This window comes from Aspergillus pseudonomiae (assembly GCF_009193645.1).
Source record: "Aspergillus pseudonomiae strain CBS 119388 unplaced genomic scaffold BDV37scaffold_90, whole genome shotgun sequence".
In the NCBI taxonomy this organism is placed as follows: Eukaryota; Fungi; Ascomycota; class Eurotiomycetes; order Eurotiales; family Aspergillaceae; genus Aspergillus; species Aspergillus pseudonomiae.
The window spans coordinates 39,852-57,447 of NW_022476082.1; the positions used below are offsets into that span (position 1 = coordinate 39,852).

Genomic DNA, 17,596 nt, shown 5'->3' on the forward strand with positions numbered 1-17,596 from the left:
TCTCTCTCCCTTCATATTCCCACTATTGCCGCTCAATTACTCCATTCTGACCACCCATGTATCATTTTATTTGTATCACAGCATTTGCATCGCCCTCATATACCGGACCAGAGTCCTTCACATGAGTCCGTCGACTGTTTCCTTTTAATTTGTGTACACAAACTCCCATTGGGATATACTAAATACATCATACTGGGTTATACTTGTCACTCCTGAGCAGCGAAGGGAAGCTGGCTCACGAATTAGATAATTTCTGGTAGACGGATCGAGAATCATTTGGATGGTCTACACTAATCATTTATATTCATATGAAAGACTACTAAACATTATATATTTTCTTGCATAACCCAAACGCCAACATATATGCTCAAAATACATTGTGAATTCATACATTCCACCCTCAGCAGAGCACAAACCGCCATGAGAGATCCCAAGAGTGTCCAACAAGAACTAAGCCACTCCCCAACTATCCCCACATACCAACTTTTGCCAACAAACGAGCTAAGGACTCAAGAGATCTGGAGGTGATCAGATCACAGATTGAGCGAGACAAATATCCGTTAATTACCCACGGGACGAACAGGGTGAATAGGAAGATGTATATATAACTACCTGTACATGTTAATCAGAGATCGAAGCTTCGGGCTGTTCGTCCGTATCCGCCAATGCAGGATGCTCTTCTTCCATCTCTTGTCTCCTCTCTTCTGGGTCTCCACCGTCCCCTTCCCTTGGTTCCCGCATCCTTTGACGTTTCTGCGACCAGCGCTCTCTCTTTCCTTGACTGGGGCGGTTCTTCTTGCGTTTCTTGTTGGGTTTTTCTAGTTGGTCTTGTTCTAGTTGGTAAGGTCGGGATTGCCTACTGCGTCCGGGTTGTGTAGTATGTGCAGCTGGGCTGGCGACCAAAGCACGGATTATCAGAGCCGGAGCACGGTTTTGAGGTCGGTACAGATCTAGAGCCCATTGTCGCTCTAGTATGTAGCGGGCTTCGGGAGTAGGTTGTGCGAAGTTGTTGTCAGCGCTGACAAGGCTGACTTTTGGGTCTTTGGCAGCGATAGTGAAGTCTGAGGGTTGTACATGGAATGTTCGGCTGCGTTGATTGCGCGAGATCGCTTTCTCCACTTTAGGATGGATCTGAATAGAGGTCGGCGTACCCTCATCACTGCCGTCAGATACGTCGGAGGGTGCTCCGGGCCGGGAACCTTTTGCAGAGCGTCCCCACGAGGTGATGCGAGTCCAGCTGTGTAATGATATACAGGAAATGGCGATGACAATGTCTAGGAACTCTTTGAAAGAAGGCAATATCGTTGAAGCATTGTCGTCAGTATTCCGGTCGACGTGGACATCGTTCCACCAGCTGGGTTTGTCTTCCTCATAGCATATTGGGTAAAGATCGATGAGCGATGTCTCCGTGTTGTTAATCACTAGGAGTCCCCTCTCGGTGATCAAGTCTGCTCGACTGATGGGACACCAGAGATTGTCCCAGTTGTAGGGCAGAAGGTCTTTCGGGAGAGTTGCTGTCTTGTATACCCATGTGGCGACTTGCGCAATGTCGAGGATTATATTTGCCTCTGATGCTATGCATACGGCGCTCGATATGCGCATAAAGAGAGGCTCGCGGCGGTCAGTGAGCTCCTTCATTCCTGGTACTGTGAAACGAGCACCGAGGAACGTCAAGGTGACAAACAGACCGATAAAGGGAACGAACATTGTCTGCGGTATGAGAGTAATAGGTAATGAGTACGGATTGGATGGATCTCACGTCATGTTAGTCTCTCAGCCGTTGATATTAGTCTGGTCTGGTTAACGCATACAAAAGCTTTATGGTAGGCAAGTGTAAGATGTTAGTGGTAATTGGAGAAAGGCTAGGAGATAAGGATCAAAATAGAAGAATATATACTCCTTTCAGGTAAGCGGTCCTTTATTTGCTCTTAGCACAAAAGAGAAACGCAACATGCATTCAGAGCAACATGCATTGGGCCAGGAACAAAGAACAAGAACATGTAAAGATGAGCAAGGAGCCTAGCAAGCAAAAGTGAATAAAGACTTGTTCTCCAGTGAAGGGTAAATATGCCACCATCTCAGTGGGTTTCTTTTAGACAAAGATCTATAGACGGGAACAAGAAAGTTTGTACAAGGTATGAAAACCGGCATAAGCCGTAAACCATGTAGAAAAATATTCACTAGCTAGGCATGAATCAGTTCTTTTTAGTAGCAAACAAATCAGATATCACAACAACCTAACTCCATTGTAAAACCCAGGGCATCGTATCTGAAAGAAACAAAGAAAGCGCATAACCTTTAATCGACGTCCATTTCCTCCTGAGTTGTGCCATCCACAAGAACTCTGGTCTTCTTCTTCTGTCTGAGCCTCTCCTCGCTGAAGATCTTGTTCTGCTTGCCCTCCTGCACCAAAGGCATTCCTTCTTCTCTGTCGCGCAGTTCCTTGCGGATAAGGTGCTCGCCCTCGGCCACAACTCTCCGGTCTGCCTCGCGCTTGCGGTCCCGAGCGATCTTGCCTGCCAATCTGCGCTTGGTGAAAGCGCGCTCTCTGCGTTGACGGATCTCCTCCACTCTCTCCATAGCCTTGACGGTAGCGGCCACGAGGTTGCGGTCGTACTTGACGGGGGCGTTCCTCTTCTTGGCGAACTGAGACAGAACGAGAGACGAGTCGACAATCATTTCCTTTCCATTTGCAGCTCTGCTGGTCTTGGTCCACTTCAACTTCCGGGGTTGGCGCTTCATCTTAAAGTTCTTGTGGCATTTGCTGGAAGGAGTTAGAGCGTTCTTCCACCGTATGGATCATAGAAACCACCCACCTTCTGCAGAACCGGAACATTTTCGAATCGAGCCGCACAAAACTGATACCCTTGCTAGGGTATACAGGGCTATTTTGCTGTTAAAAACAATTATACCTGGGCTGATGGCGGGGTTATAGCATACCGACTGCAGAAGTGGCAGGTTTCAACTCTGCGCAGATGATTAGTGACTTTTTTTTTTGTATTATCAAAGTAGCACTGGCGAGAAACGGCAAAAAACCGTAGAAGCTGCAAACTTACCTCATGATGAATGATGTCTCTGCCCACTTCCTTCAAACTTGAAACAAAAAAACGACTGGAGGAGGTTGAAGGTATCAGTGGTGATAACAACCTCAGGTACCGCCAGAAACTTTTCGCAGATCTCCAAAACCGTGGCGGAGAAGACGCTAATCCTAAACGGGCATCGGCGGCGGCGCTCCGAATTTTTATCTCGACGGCCTTCCGCCTCTCGCAACGAACGTCACATCGAACTCTTCTTTCCCGTGTTACTTCAACCTCGACTCAGATATCGCCCATCCTTTGACCGGACTCGGTGTCTTCAAAGACCAGCTATAAACGAAGATGGCTTCAACTCTTGCTATGGGACTCGGTGTCGCGACCGCGGCGTTTTTGGTAAGCCAGTGAACACGGATTCTTTGGCTATAGAGTGTGGCAAACTAACACCGGCATTTTACCTGTGTATAGGGTCGCGCGGGTTTTGTCGCTTTCCGTCGCGCCAGGGGAGGTGTGAACGCCGCGGGCAAGGCATTCTATAAGGGGTAGGTGACTTGGTTGTATAAGTGGAGCTTTAGAGTGGATAGCTGACTGGCATATAGAGGATTTGAACCCCGGATGAACCGTCGCGAAGCCGCATTGATCTTGGAACTCCCGTATGTTTCGAACTCGTTGTCTCGTACCGACTTCGGACAGAGTCTAACAGAATGAATAGGGAACGTACCTTGAACAAGGACAAGGTCCGCAAGAAGCACCGTCAGCTCATGCTTCTTAACCACCCCGATCGTGGCGGCAGCCCGTACCTGGCAACCAAGATCAACGAAGCCAAGGAATTCCTCGATAAGCATACTTAAAGGTGGGATCGGAAGGGGCCGTGGCCCCTGGTCACCGTTAGGGGTATTGGCGGATCCTCTGACAACGGAAGAGTGGACCTTCCGTTCATTGTATAAGGAAAGAGAATGTCTTTTTTTGGGTGCATAGCATGGCGTTGGTGGAATTTTCGAGGACGAGGTACATTTGTTCCTGCTCCTCCTCGGAGACTTGTGTTTGCATATATCCTGACGAGATCACCACTCCTGATTACTTTACATGTACTACTGTATAAATACTAAAGAAGCCTATCATTGAGAATTATTCATTTTGCATTGTGGTGTTGCAGCTAGGATAGTACACTATGACCATGACTGTCGAACAAGACGTATACTGTCCGGGCCTGACTAGGACTCGCATGAGTCTTGTGGTTACCGGTGAATATAGACAGCTGACGGTGCTCCGGCCTCTTCATCAGGTTATTCACAGAATGATTTGCATGAGATGCATAGATAGTCACTGGAAGTTGTAATAACCTCCGTGGGCCGTTCCACGTGGTGCCAAAGACATTCTGTGACTCGAGAGTCGAAACAAGCAAAAGAGTTCCGGAGGTCGGAAGTCTTGTGACTTTGGGGTTTGGACACCTTGAGAAGAAGGAAGAAAACGCCAAGTCCGTCCGGATGTCGGCGTTTCCGGAGACAAGACAGCCGTGAAAATCGGCTGAAGTTTCAAGTCCAACGGAGATCGGACTTAACAGCTCCCGAAGTCTTGACATCGTACCAAATCCGTATTCGAGCCACGGGAGAGCAACGCACTAAGGATGGACTTGGCGTGAAGCAAAGCCCATCTTAGTACCTGAAAGAAAGGAAATGGTCGCGAAGTGTCAGGTTTAGGTGCCCTACTATTGAATTAGTAAGGTTAACTAGTTCACCCTGTTTGAAGGCAACAACGTAGGTTACGAGTACGAATGCGATGCCTCTCTTTCCTTGGTATCAATCTTTAGGGGGGTTGACAAATGGTCTTCTGAATTTCTACACCCAAGAATTGCCTGATCATAAACGTTACTCTGCTACATAGAATTGTTGACGTCGTTCCTTTCTTTTTTTACTTTTTTTTTCTCCGTCCACTGAAAAGATTCGCCACGTGCCAGATTTTGGAGAAGGTTGAGTCAGCTATTCTCTTTTCCATTCAACTTTGCGCAACGCACCAAGTACCTTAAGCTATTTTCGCCCTTTTGAAGGTCTTCCCCAGCGGAGAAAGGCTAGCGTCCGATGACCCTAGTCTTTCTGTCGTGTATCACCTAAGCTTCATACTGAACAAGGGGAGCAAGGCGAGACAGATAACAGCTCTTTTACGCCATTGACGTTTTCGCGGAAAGACCCCGCATCTTTCCTATCATTATCACGCCTGAAACGATACCCGCCAACATTAGAACTCCACACTATACTTCTCAGGCTTTTAATACGTCGCAGCGTCACATTCCGTTTGATCTGCCACGATGGATGGCATGGGGGAAGGTCCAGATGGCATGGGCTTCGATATGCCGATGCTGATGAACCAACAGCCCCATCTCTTCGGCGGCTATAACCACGACAGTTCGCGCGGTTCACCACTGAATAATGTTCTCTCGAATCCCACCTATAACGAGGAACCTGGAATGGCAGGTGAGGACAACAATGACGCCAAGAGGAGAAGGATTGCGAGGGTGAGTAGTGGTTGACTATGACCTTGTCGGTTGAATGTCAGCAAAGCTGATCTTCCCCGTGTAGGCCTGTGACATGTGCCGGAAGAAGAAGATCAAATGCGACGGCAAGATGCCCAAATGCTCCCACTGTATTAACTATAAGACGGATTGTGTTTTCACTCAGGTGGAGAAGAAGCGAAATCCTCCCAAAGGGTATGCTTGCGCATCTACCGTATTACTCCTTCGTTGTGGGCGCTGACCGTTTACGCTTCTAGTGCCAAATATATCGAGGGTCTAGAGAATCGGTTAGGGAGAATGGAATCGCTTTTACGTCTGTCTGGTCTCTTGTCGGAGGATGATGGGAAAACCGACCTTGGGACTCTGGAGAAGCGCCTCGCCGACCGATCTCTAGGCAACACGGGGCTGAACGCCTTGAAAAGTCCAACAAATAAATTCAATGGCTCCAGCGCGGCGTCGCAATCCCAGCACACTACTGTGTCTCGCCATTCGACGCCACGGATGGATTCTCACTCCAGTCCGCACACAGCTGCCACCTCTCCCGATTCACCGAAAGAATCCGAGCCAGAAGTCGAGGGATTATCAGACATGATGTGCTCACTTGTGACAAATAATTGTGGAGAAACGCGGTACATCGGTATGCGCATGTTCAGTTCGGCAAACTTAAAACGCAAGCAAGCTAACATTGTATCACAGGATCATCTTCGGGATTTTCCATATTCTCTCCGAAGGGAATTCAATGGGTCAATGAAAAAACAGGCGATACCTCTTTTCAGGACATGATCTCGTCAGCATACGTAGATGACAACAAGTGGATGTACTGGAAACCAGAGATTTTTAGCGACATATTTGCTCGTCGTGTCTTTAAACCCTTACCCCCGAAGGAGGAGGCGATGTCACTGTTCAAAGATTTCTTCGAGAATTTCAACTGCATGTTCCCGTTGTTTCACGAACCGACATTCATGCACTTGGTGGAGCGCCAATACTCTCGGGATCCATACGAAGGCTCTGGCTGGTGGGCTAGCATCAATGTTGTCCTGGCCATCGCCCACAGGCTACGAGTCATGAGTAATTTGGTGCCCCAAGAAGAGGATAAGAAGGCTTGGCTCTATCTGAAAAATGCTATGGGGGTCTTGACCGAATTAACCATGCGGAATACAGATCTTTTGAGTGTCCAAGCATTGCTAGGCATGGTACGTATCACAAACTTCATCAATGCCTGGAACTTTGGCCTAACAATTGTCTAGTCACTCTTCCTACAAGGAACTCCAAATCCTCAGCCTTCCTTCTTCTTGGTTGCGGCGGCTATCAGGTTGTCGCATAGCATCGGCCTCCATAAACGGGGATCTGGATTCGGACTAAACCCAGTTGAAGTTGAGCAGCGAAAGAGGGTGTTTTGGATCGCTTATCTTCTTGATAAAGAGTATGTCGAGATGATGAATCTTCATACCCATTTGTGATCCCTATTTCTTACATGACTAATATGCTCATAGTATCTGCCTTCGTTCTGGTCGCCCTCCGGTGCAGGATGACGACGATATGAATGTGGAGCTACCCAGCGAAGATCCGCCAGATAACATAGGCAATGTACCTATATCTGACGGAAAGGGGAAGTTCAACTTATTCAGATCATTGTGCCGATTCGCTACCATTGAGAGCCAAGTATATAAGCGGCTATACTCTGCTAAAGCGTCCAAGCAATCCGATGGCGAGTTGCTTAATACTATTGGAGACTTGGACAGAGAACTCGAAGAATGGAAAGACAGCATTCCTATTGATTTCCGACCTGAGCATGAAATCAAAGCTTCCCACACACCCCTTATTCTCCACGTTGTCGTCCTTCATTTTGCCTACTATAACTGTTTGACAACGATCCACCGAATGTCTGTACACCACGGGTATTGGACAAGCCGTCTATCCAACTATGCAATCCAAGGCCTCAATGCCAGGCCGTTAAACCCTAGAGTCTTTTTATCTGCCGTTCTTTGCGTCACGGCCGCCAGAGCGTCTATCAATCTAATCAAATACATACCGCACGGTGATTTCGCATGTGTCTGGTGAGTCGAGTGTATAATTTGAGTGTTCGCAGTCGCCCGCTAACAAGGTCTAGGTTGATTCTGTATTATCCCGTTTCAGCATTGGTAACTTTGTTTGCTAATATTCTTCAAAACCCCAACGATGCTCGAGCACGTTCTGATGTCAAACTCATGACTGTGGTTGTCAATTTTCTCTCAACGCTCGTGTCTGATGAATCCAATGGGAGCATTAAGCGTATGCTTGGCCTCTGTGGCGAGTTTGAGAGGATAGCCCAAGTAGTTCTTGACAAGGCAGAAAAGGAGTCACATTCGAAGAAGAAACGCAAGGCGGCCCCCGATGAGCCACAGGATTTGCAGCAAAAGACACCTGATGAGAGCTCGGCTTATTCCCCTTCTACTAAAAGGCCAACAGGCGCACCACCAACAACTGGCCCATTCCCATCATCTTCGTATTCGATAAATCTGGGCAACACTGGGCCTGATATGTCGAATGCTGCAAGGGCCTTCGCTCCAGGTCAAAATGTCTTAGGCACTAATGGTGTTCCCACATCTATGCAGGAAAGTATGCACACCATGCCTGGTATGGGACACGAGTTCTCAGATATGCTTAGCCCCAACAACATGGACGGTGTGGGCTTTGGTGATCAACAGCCATTCGGCACTCCTACTGGAACCCCTATGACATCTTTCCAACAGCCCTTTGTCCCACAAGACCTATGGCAGATGCCAATGACGATCGAATGGGACTGGGCTGACATGTCTAGCAACTTCCCGGTCTTTGAGGGGACACCCAATCATGGACCCTGATTATGATGAGACGAAAAGATTGACGAATTCTACAACGAGATACACTCGAACCCTAACATTGCATGGAACCAGGGGAGTTGGGGATTGGATTTTCTTATTTTATATCATTGTATCTAGTCATATCTTTTTGGGTGGGGTTAACGGCGTTTAAAAAAATGGGGGCTCTTGTTACTCCACTCTTACAACCGCAAGGTCCGCCAGCGCCTGAGGCCAAGGGCAACGTGAACTACGAGAAGCCGAGGATATACGTTACCCCTTCTGTAGTATAGGTAGCATTCACATAATGGTTAGTCTGTGACAAGACAATACAAAGTATATACTCTATAGTTACGGTCGTAAATATTGTATATCTTCGTTTTTAGGTGGTTATTCAGTACGCATTCGAATAGTATTGTTGAAGGATATGTACATTGTTGAAAATGTTGGAATGTTTGTATCTGAAGGTGTACACTCTCTCGAGCTATTTTGCCTAGACAACGCAAGGTTCGAGTAGCCCATGTCACTTTATTCCGCAAATTCTCCGCCAAAGACATTGCCCTGCCTATGGACAGATTCAAAGGCAGCAACTATGACGTGGAAAGAGGGTCCATTACCTTCGTTAAGATTCTGGCCGCCGGGCTGGTTTGGTAAGGCCATAACCCGATGACTCAGCCACCGGAGCGGAACTTCGAAAAAACCCAAAGTCCGACAAAAGGCGGCGGGAATTCAACTTAGTAACTCACCGGCGAAAGACAGCTCTCCCCCCAAAGAGCTTTCCATTCCCTATCCTACCTTCAATTCAGTGCTTCTCGAGGGTTTATATGGATCCGGCAGTCTGCCATTGTCCCTGAACCTCGATTGAAACACCCCCTAGCCCTTGCCTTCGGGCTCAACTTCCTCGACCATGGCCACCTTACTCCGACGGCCAGGCAATCTTGCTCGATATTCGAGGAGAGCCGCAGATTATATCTATCGCGCAGGACCACGGTCGGCGCATATCTCACAATCGAGACTAGCATCCCTCATCACAACGCCACGCCTTAGAACATATGCTACCCAGACTCCGAAGCCCCCGAACGATAATGACGGTCAACACCAACCGCCGAATCAACCCGGGAACGGTGGTGGTAAGGATGGAGAAGGAAAGAAGCCGGAGGAACCTCAATCGAAGCTCAGCAAGCAAGAGCAAGAGTCAGTAGATCAATTTATACAGCATTTGAAATCGAAGGTACCCCAGTCACAGCACCAAATGTTGGACGACATGCGGTCGATTATGATGAGTGAAGGATTACCACCGGAGGTCCGCGACTTCATTCAGAAGCACCTGAAATCCGGTAAACCCACGTCTTTGATGGACTACGTGAACTTGACGCGTTACATGGCGAAGTATTTGGAAAACTACGCCTCCAAACTGAACGAGCTGGAGGAGAAGAGAACGCGGGACCAGAACAACTCGGAAGATGGACAGGACCAGAAACAACAAGGACAACAAGGGAAAGGCAAGAATGAATGGAAACCGCCACCGAATGCGAGAGTTTTCGAGTTCCGTTTCGACCCCGCCTCGTTCCTAGTTACCTCCCTTCTATCTTACTATGTCTACCGGAGCTTCTTCCCTGGCGAAAACAGCAAGGATATCACATGGCAAGAGTTCAGAGCGAATTTCTTCGATAAAGGCCTAGTCGAGAAGCTGACCGTCATCAACGGCAACCGGGTTCGGGTTGAACTGAACCGTGACGCGGTCTCTCGGGTTTATCCTGATTCTCCGGCTACCCAGCCCCTATTCCATTACTACTTCAGTATCGGATCGGTTGAGAGTTTCGAGCGGAGATTGGATGAGGCGCAGAATGAACTGGGTATCCCTGGCTCTGAACGTATTCCCGTTTCGTATACGGAAGAAGTATCATGGGGTGCCACCCTCTTGTCCTTTGCTCCTACATTCCTCCTCATTGGTTCAGTTTTCTGGTTGTCGAGACGTGCTGCAGGCGGTGGCGGTGGCCAAAGTGGTATCTTTGGTATTGGAAAGAGTCGTGCGAAGCGTTTCAACCACGAGACAGATATTAAGATCAAGTTCTCTGATGTGGCTGGAATGGACGAGGCTAAGGTTGAAATCATGGAATTTGTCAGCTTCCTTCAGCATCCCGAAAAGTTCCAGAAACTTGGTGCCAAAATTCCTCGCGGTGCCATTCTTTCTGGACCTCCTGGTACTGGTAAGACATTGCTCGCCAAGGCAACGGCCGGTGAATCTGGTGTTCCGTTCTTCAGTGTCAGTGGTTCAGAGTTCGTTGAGATGTTCGTTGGTGTTGGACCTTCCCGTGTCCGTGACCTCTTTGCCAATGCTCGTAAGAACACGCCTTGCATTATCTTCATCGACGAGATCGATGCCATCGGTAAATCGAGAGCAAAGCAAAGCTTTGGGGGTGGAAATGACGAGCGTGAGAGCACACTGAACCAGATTCTTACTGAAATGGACGGTTTCAACACCTCTGAGCAAGTGGTTGTCTTGGCTGGTACAAACAGACCTGATGTTCTGGATAAGGCTCTGATGCGGCCGGGGCGTTTCGACCGGCATATCTCTATCGACCGTCCTACCATGGATGGCCGTAAGCAGATTTTCCGCGTCCACCTGAAGAAGATTGTTACCAGCGAGGATATGGAGTACCTCACCGGTAGACTCGCTGCTTTGACCCCCGGCTTCGCTGGTGCCGACATCGCCAACTGCGTGAATGAGGCTGCACTAGTCGGTACGTAGTTGCCTCCTTGCAATTGTTACATCTTGGATTTTTACTAACCCACCTCTGCAGCGGCTCGTGTAAACGCGGATCATGTCACGATGAAGCACTTCGAGCAGGCCATCGAACGTGTCATTGGTGGTCTGGAGAAGAAGTCCCTTGTGCTCTCGCCGGAAGAGAAGCGCACAGTGGCGTATCACGAAGCTGGACACGCTATTTGTGGCTGGTATTTCCGCTGGGCTGACCCGCTCCTGAAGGTTTCTATCATTCCCCGTGGACAAGGCGCTCTGGGTTACGCTCAGTATCTCCCAGCCGGAGGTGACACTTACTTGATGAATGTCAACCAGCTCATGGACCGTATGGCTATGACTCTGGGAGGCCGTGTCAGTGAGGAGCTGCACTTTGATACCGTCACCAGCGGAGCTAGCGACGATTTCAACAAGGTTACTCGTATGGCAACCGCCATGGTTACGAAATTCGGCATGTCACCCAAGCTGAAGTACATCTACTACGAGGAGGATCCCAACCAGTTCCACAAGCCTTTCTCCGAAGAAACAGCCAAGGATATTGACACGGAAGTCCGTCGGATTGTCGCCGAGGCATACCAACAATGCCGCACCCTTCTGACCGAGAGGAAGAAGGAAGTCGGCATCGTCGCCGAGGAGCTTCTGGCCAAGGAAGTCCTCAGCCGTGACGACCTCATCCGACTCCTCGGACCCAGGCCCTGGCCCGAGTCTGGCGAGTTCGCCAAGTACTTCGACGGTGCCAAAGGAGCCACTATCGCCCCTCCCGAACCCACCCAGTCAAGTGAAGTCACCGAAGGCAAAGACGGAAGAGACCAAACGCCATCCCCACAATAGACAAATGCGCTTGTTGAATTCCTTATCTAGACACAGGAAATTTTACGGTTGACGAGGGGACATATATCAATTTGGGTTTTGTATTTATCTCGTTACGGAAGCATCTCCTTTCTTTGTTCTTTTTTCCTCCTTTTTAATCCCTCTATTCGTTCTACCTCCTTTTCCTTACCTTTTCTCCTTCAACATCGCCATAAATACTAGGATCTCTTCATATCTCGCTCCATTTTCCTCTTTTTTCCTTCTCTTCTCACCCCAACTCTGTCGCTTTCACGTTCTCCCTCTTATAAGAAGCATCCGGTGTACTGTACTGTATAGTAGGTAGCTCATTTGACTCATCTTTCTTATATTCACCTCAAGCTCGTTTGCTGGTAGACCAGTGTTATGCGGATTGGTAGTCATATGCATATACTGGTTAAGGCTTGAACTCGTATAGTACTTAATTTGTATAATATGTTTAGAATATATTTGGCTTTAGCCTACTTTGCAAAACCTCAACAGAATAACGCCAACATAGTAGGTTTTTAATATACATGTACCCAGAAACCCCAGACCGAACAAACCATTGGTATCATATGACCGATATATAGAATCGACACAACACAACCCACTTCCCTGACTTTTGCACCTCCTCACTGATGCTTCTTGCCCTCCTCTTCTCCCGACTGCTCAGACTTTTCAGTCTTCTTAGCCTTCTTGGCCTTGCCCTTATACTTGGGCTTCGCGGAGAAGCGGGGAATGAACCGTCCAACACGAGCCTGGTACTCGCTGTATTCAGGGTACTTGCTAGAGCTGATGGACTCGGTAAGACGAGTGCTTCCCTGGAAGATCATGAGGAGAACCAGGACACCAACTCCAGTCCACTGGGCATACGACTCGGTGCGGTAGCAGTTCCACAAGTACAGAGTCAGCCAGATAGCCTGCTCGGCGAGGAAGTTGGGATGGCGAGATAGAGACCACAGACCGCTGACAGTGAAGCCGCGTTCCAGGTCCTCGGGGGTAAATTGGCTCTTGTATTGATCAGGGATGCGCGCCGTCTTCTGGTATTCATGCTTGGCGCAGTGGAAGTGCCATTGCTGCTGATCGGCGAAGTATTCGATGATAATGAAGAAGAAGGCGACACGAGAGAATACCAGGTCGGGGACCTCAAATGTCTTTCCGCCAGGGAGGCCCGACAGAAGGAGGAAGTTGTAGGTGGGCGCCGCGAGGAGCAACAGCAGCAGCGACTGGATCAGGGAGATGAAAACGATGTTGAAAATGAAGAAGACGAATCCGTTGTTAATCTTTGAGCGCACAATCGCCCAACGGTAGTCTTCCGAGCCGATCTTGTAGCCTCCTTTGCGCCAGTAGTTGAATGCCAGGCGGACCTGCGCGCAATTAGTATTTGAAATTGAGAAGCTAGCGCAATGATTGTCTTACACTCCAGAGAATAGAGATAGCGGCGATCGTGTCCAGATGTTGCGTGCGCAGATCAGACATGCGTGCCCAAAGGGCGAAATGCACATTGTATATAGCTGGCAGAAAAGGCCAGAACCGATCGACTTGGGAGTAGTTTCGGTTGATCTCTGAGAAGAGAAAGAAGAATACAGATAGGGCTAGACTGAATCCCAGCGCTGTAATGAAAGGGTTGGTGGAGAGATAGATTTCTTTCAAACCATCCACATCCTGGGCTACCGCAGCAACCTGAAGCCTTTCGGGGAGAGTAATCAACTGCGAAAGAAATGGTAGCACAGTGTGATCGAATGAGGCGCAGTCCACGGCAGACTGGACCTCAGGGAGTGGCAACGCCATTTTCGCAAGCTTAGTCTATTGTTGGTGAAGGATTATCGCACCAAACCAAGGCGAATGGGGGGAAGTGAATGAAGGGAAGGTGGGCGGATGAAATCAAAACAGACAACAACAGTCTTGAGCTCACGCTTACCGCATCGGGTCCCGGAGCTTGGGCCAACTGGTTGTTTCTGCCTCAGGCAGAAAGGCATGTATCAACAGCGGGAAATCGCGTATTTTTTGTGGTTCAATTGCTTCCTTCCTACCAGCAATGGTATCCGACCAACTATCGAAAGGGCCTATTTAGATGATGGAAATTATCTCAATTTACCTTTAACCTGAGCCCACGGTCATGACCGTTCCCAGAGTCTTGTGTGTGGCTGAGAAGCCTGCCATTGCCAAGGCTGTAAGCCAACATCTTTCTGGAGGTTCCTTCCAAACCGTAAGTTATCGAATATGGGTATTTGGCTAGATGTGAGGGTACATGTACTAAGGTAGACGTAGATCCCCGTGCGTGGGAACCAATATGTGAAAAATTATGTGTTCGATTTCAATTTTGGCGGCTCTTGGGGCACCTGCGCCGTTACTATGACTAGTGTTATTGGACACTTGACGACCTTGGAATTCGAACGGCAATATAAGGGCTGGCTATCATGCCCACCTGGTGCACTATTCGAGGCTCCAGTGCATATAGCTGTGGACTCCGTATGTAGTCGTTCTTGTATGGCATGGCAAGGCTATGAGGAACGTGTACTAAGCTCGAAAACAGGACAAAGCAGCCATTGCAAAGAATATACAAGAGCAGGCGAAATACTGCAAAGCTTTGTTTATCTGGACTGACTGTGACCGAGAAGGGGAACATATCGGGACAGAGGTCCGAAAACAAGCAAAAGAAGGGAATGCCCGAATTATCGTTAAACGGGCCAGGTTCAGCAATACTGAGAAGGCGTGAGTAGAATCACCCATGGTGTTTCATTACAAACTGTCTAACTATATGCTTAAAGTCACGTTCTCAATGCGGCTCGATCACTTATTGAACTGGACGATCTTCAAGCGAATGCGGTAGCTGCCAGAATAGAGCTAGATCTTCGGATCGGGGCTGCGTTCACTCGCTTGCAAACCCTTCAGCTGAAACATATGTCAGAGGCTCTGAGCGAGAAGATTATTAGCTATGGTACGTTGTCTGCACTAAGCTTTCTTTGCCAAGCTCTGATTTTCGGCAGGATCTTGTCAGTTTCCTACACTGGGGTTCGTTGTTGACCGTTATCTGCGTGTGAAAAACTTCAAACCTGAAAGTTTCTGGGGCATCAAGGTAATGCATACCCGCGACGGTATCAAAGTGAATTTCCTCTGGAGAAGGGTACACCTATTCGATAGGGCTGCAGTGACAGTGATGCTAGAGCGTTGTCTCATGGCTAAAGAGGCCGAAGTGACCAAAGTCAATCAAAAGCCCACCAGCAAGTGGAGGCCTTTGCCGCTGACAACAGTAGACCTGCAAATGATGGGTAGTAGATATCTTCGCATGGACAGTCAGAAAATTATGAAGGTAAGGATAGTTCCCGCCTCAGCTGTATAGGTACTTACCGACTCCAGGTCGCCGAAGCTCTTTATACTAAAGGGTTCATAAGTTACCCACGCACAGAAACAGACCAGTTTGATAAAGGCATCGATCTGAAGAAATTAATTGAAAAGCAATTCCCAGACACAAACTGGGGCCAGTACGCCCGAGGGTATGTTCTACGATTGTAGATTTGCACCACATTGATTAACTCGATGGCCCAGTCTTCTCGATGGCGGATATAGAACCCCCAGAGCAGGCCGTCACAATGATCGCGCACACCCGCCCATTCACCCTATCTGCTGGGTTTCACCAACCGCATTAAGCGCTGATGAAAAGAAAGTCTATGAGTTTGTTGTCCGACGCTTCTTGGCGTGCTGTTCTGAAGACGCAAAGGGTCAAACATCCGAAGTCGAGATCAAGTACGGCGACGAGATGTTCCATGCCAAAGGGCTCATCGTCTTAGAGAGAAATTATCTTGACGTATATGTCTATGACAAATGGGAAAGCAGCCAACAGCTACCTAACTTCCAGATGGGAGAGCGCTTTGAGCCTACGGAAGCCAAGATCTTTGACGGCAAGACAACACCACCGAACTACCTGACCGAGCCTGAACTTATCGGACTTATGGATGCCAACGGAATTGGCACCGACGCTACTATGGCAGAACACATCGCCAAGATCAAGGAGCGAGAGTATGTTGCTGTTCATTCGCGTGGAAGTGGGCGCAACGCGGTGAAGGAACTCATCCCAACTCGCCTCGGCGTCGCGTTGGTAGAGGGCTACGACAATGTTGTCGCCGGTCTCCCAGATAGCCCTTCTCTCAGTAAACCCTTTCTTCGCAAAGAGATGGAGCTTCGGATGCGAGAGATCTGCGCCGGGTCTAAGTCGCGAACGGAGGTTGTGCAGCAGAGTTTAGAGATGTACCGGGAGGTCTTTATACACACTCAGAGACGAATCAGTATGTTGAAGGGTGCGGTTCGAAAGTATCTCATTGAAGAGGTGGCGTCTTGATCTATATCTTACAGTCGCGGTGCGGAGTTAAGATTTGGTGGACTCGTGAGCTTGTAAATATGATACCCTATGCTCGGGATTGGGCTTGTATTTTGGACGTTGTACGCTGTCTGGTATTAGAGAGGCCGAATAGAACAACCATAGTATCGGCTGATAATTATAAACCTACTCTTAGGAGACAATGATTGGCTATAGATGTTCAATGCACTCCAAACGGCCTTTGCGAACTATATTCATGCCTGAGGCATGAATTACTATACACCATACCCCAATAGGTAATCTTATGATCTATAGAAATAACTCATAGTTAACAGCGAACAATAATAACTATATATAGAGAACCCCAAGTTTGACTTCAGCGATATACTACCATGAAAAAGAACCTCTAGACCTACTTATTATCCCCGAACCCAGCCAGTTTCCAACATTCCATGCCTTGTCTGTCTCTTGCTACCTGCTCTATCACGATATATTACTTACCCATGGAGCAGGATATAATATCTATCAAACTGATTATTTTCCTATCTCCAGAGATTAGAAAGAAAACCAAAAACAATAATATCACAAACGCCTTCCCAGGTATAGTACAGCCAGCCGCAAGACAGAATCCAAGAAGTCCTTGGCCCCCAAAACCCCAGACCAGGCACGATGACCGCCATAGCGCCAGCGCCAAGAAGAAAAAAATGGGTCAACATGCTCACCCTGCATATACAATATTAGTGGGAATGCTCGAAAGCTTCATCGGAACTATGAGAACCTACCAGGGGAAACCCAGCACAACCCGGGCAATGGAGGTCTCCACGTGTAGGCAGTGTCAGCAACGTCCAGCGCAGCATCAGCACCAGTGCCACATCCGGGGCGCTGGTGGCATCGAGAGACGCAAAGCTAAAGAGGAGCGATACAGATGCCTTGGGAACATGTGCCCGGGTTACAGTCGATGTTGTTGCGGCATCGAGGGTCTGATCCAGGCGGTATGACCACGCCGGGTCCATACTCGGCTGAATCGAGGCAGATGCCGTCGTAACAGACTCCTGGTGAGCAGTCGATGTTGGCGCGGCATTTGGTGATCTTTCGAGCCTTTACAAGCCTGCGATAGGAAATTTGGGGAGGGCCTGTGGTGTTGATACTGTTAGTATATTCGGTGTATATCTTGAGGGGCATATTGCTCACTCTGGCCAGCTCTAGATGGTAGGTTTTTGTTTTTGAATGGGAGGGAGATGGCAACAGGAGCAACGAGGCCGACAAGAAACATAGCAATAAGGGTTATAAACTTCATTGTGACGGACTGGTGTTGAGAAGTGGTAGGAG

General features: G+C 48.5%; 7 protein-coding genes across 7 annotated transcripts; 4 read left to right on the forward strand and 3 right to left on the reverse strand.

Moving 5' to 3' along the window:
* Window positions 1–227: 227 nt before the first annotated feature.
* On the reverse strand, window positions 228–2,002 carry BDV37DRAFT_225539 (uncharacterized protein). Its single transcript, XM_032080253.1, has one exon. The coding sequence runs from the start codon at window positions 1,705–1,707 to the stop codon at window positions 622–624; it is 1,086 nt and encodes a 361-aa protein (XP_031937061.1). The 5' UTR covers window positions 1,708–2,002; the 3' UTR covers window positions 228–621.
* On the reverse strand, window positions 2,003–3,313 carry BDV37DRAFT_225568 (ribosomal eL24 family protein). Its single transcript, XM_032080254.1, has 4 exons — window positions 3,057–3,313; window positions 2,941–2,967; window positions 2,817–2,885; window positions 2,003–2,764 (listed from the first exon to the last, which is right to left on the reverse strand). The coding sequence occupies exons 1-4, from the start codon at window positions 3,059–3,061 to the stop codon at window positions 2,299–2,301; spliced, it is 567 nt and encodes a 188-aa protein (XP_031937062.1). The 5' UTR covers window positions 3,062–3,313; the 3' UTR covers window positions 2,003–2,298.
* Window positions 2,773–4,036, forward strand: pam18 (putative mitochondrial DnaJ chaperone (Tim14)). Its single transcript, XM_032080255.1, has 4 exons — window positions 2,773–3,428; window positions 3,501–3,574; window positions 3,632–3,685; window positions 3,745–4,036. Exons 1-4 carry the CDS (start codon window positions 3,378–3,380, stop codon window positions 3,881–3,883), a joined length of 318 nt encoding a protein of 105 aa, XP_031937063.1. The 5' UTR covers window positions 2,773–3,377; the 3' UTR covers window positions 3,884–4,036.
* Window positions 4,037–4,976: 940 nt separating this feature from the next.
* atrR (transcription factor atrR) lies at window positions 4,977–8,528 on the forward strand. Its single transcript, XM_032080252.1, has 7 exons — window positions 4,977–5,544; window positions 5,609–5,736; window positions 5,799–6,178; window positions 6,238–6,734; window positions 6,789–6,964; window positions 7,035–7,598; window positions 7,652–8,528. The coding sequence occupies exons 1-7, from the start codon at window positions 5,338–5,340 to the stop codon at window positions 8,382–8,384; spliced, it is 2,685 nt and encodes an 894-aa protein (XP_031937064.1). The 5' UTR covers window positions 4,977–5,337; the 3' UTR covers window positions 8,385–8,528.
* A 432-nt stretch (window positions 8,529–8,960) lies between these two features.
* Window positions 8,961–12,429, forward strand: BDV37DRAFT_259605 (ATP-dependent metallopeptidase FtsH/Yme1/Tma family protein). Its single transcript, XM_032083151.1, has 2 exons — window positions 8,961–11,104; window positions 11,165–12,429. Exons 1-2 carry the CDS (start codon window positions 9,268–9,270, stop codon window positions 11,950–11,952), a joined length of 2,625 nt encoding a protein of 874 aa, XP_031937065.1. The 5' UTR covers window positions 8,961–9,267; the 3' UTR covers window positions 11,953–12,429.
* On the reverse strand, window positions 12,422–13,876 carry BDV37DRAFT_259607 (DUF1295 domain protein). Its single transcript, XM_032083152.1, has 2 exons — window positions 13,369–13,876; window positions 12,422–13,316 (listed from the first exon to the last, which is right to left on the reverse strand). Exons 1-2 carry the CDS (start codon window positions 13,738–13,740, stop codon window positions 12,582–12,584), a joined length of 1,107 nt encoding a protein of 368 aa, XP_031937066.1. The 5' UTR covers window positions 13,741–13,876; the 3' UTR covers window positions 12,422–12,581.
* A 192-nt stretch (window positions 13,877–14,068) lies between these two features.
* Window positions 14,069–16,288, forward strand: BDV37DRAFT_297525 (DNA topoisomerase 3; the record flags this gene model as incomplete). The annotated part of the gene is made up of 7 exons (XM_032090342.1): window positions 14,069–14,158; window positions 14,221–14,421; window positions 14,486–14,664; window positions 14,721–14,890; window positions 14,940–15,262; window positions 15,310–15,446; window positions 15,499–16,288. The coding sequence occupies 7 exons, from the start codon at window positions 14,069–14,071 to the stop codon at window positions 16,286–16,288; spliced, it is 1,890 nt and encodes a 629-aa protein (XP_031937067.1).
* Between the last annotated feature and the right edge of the window lie 1,308 nt (window positions 16,289–17,596).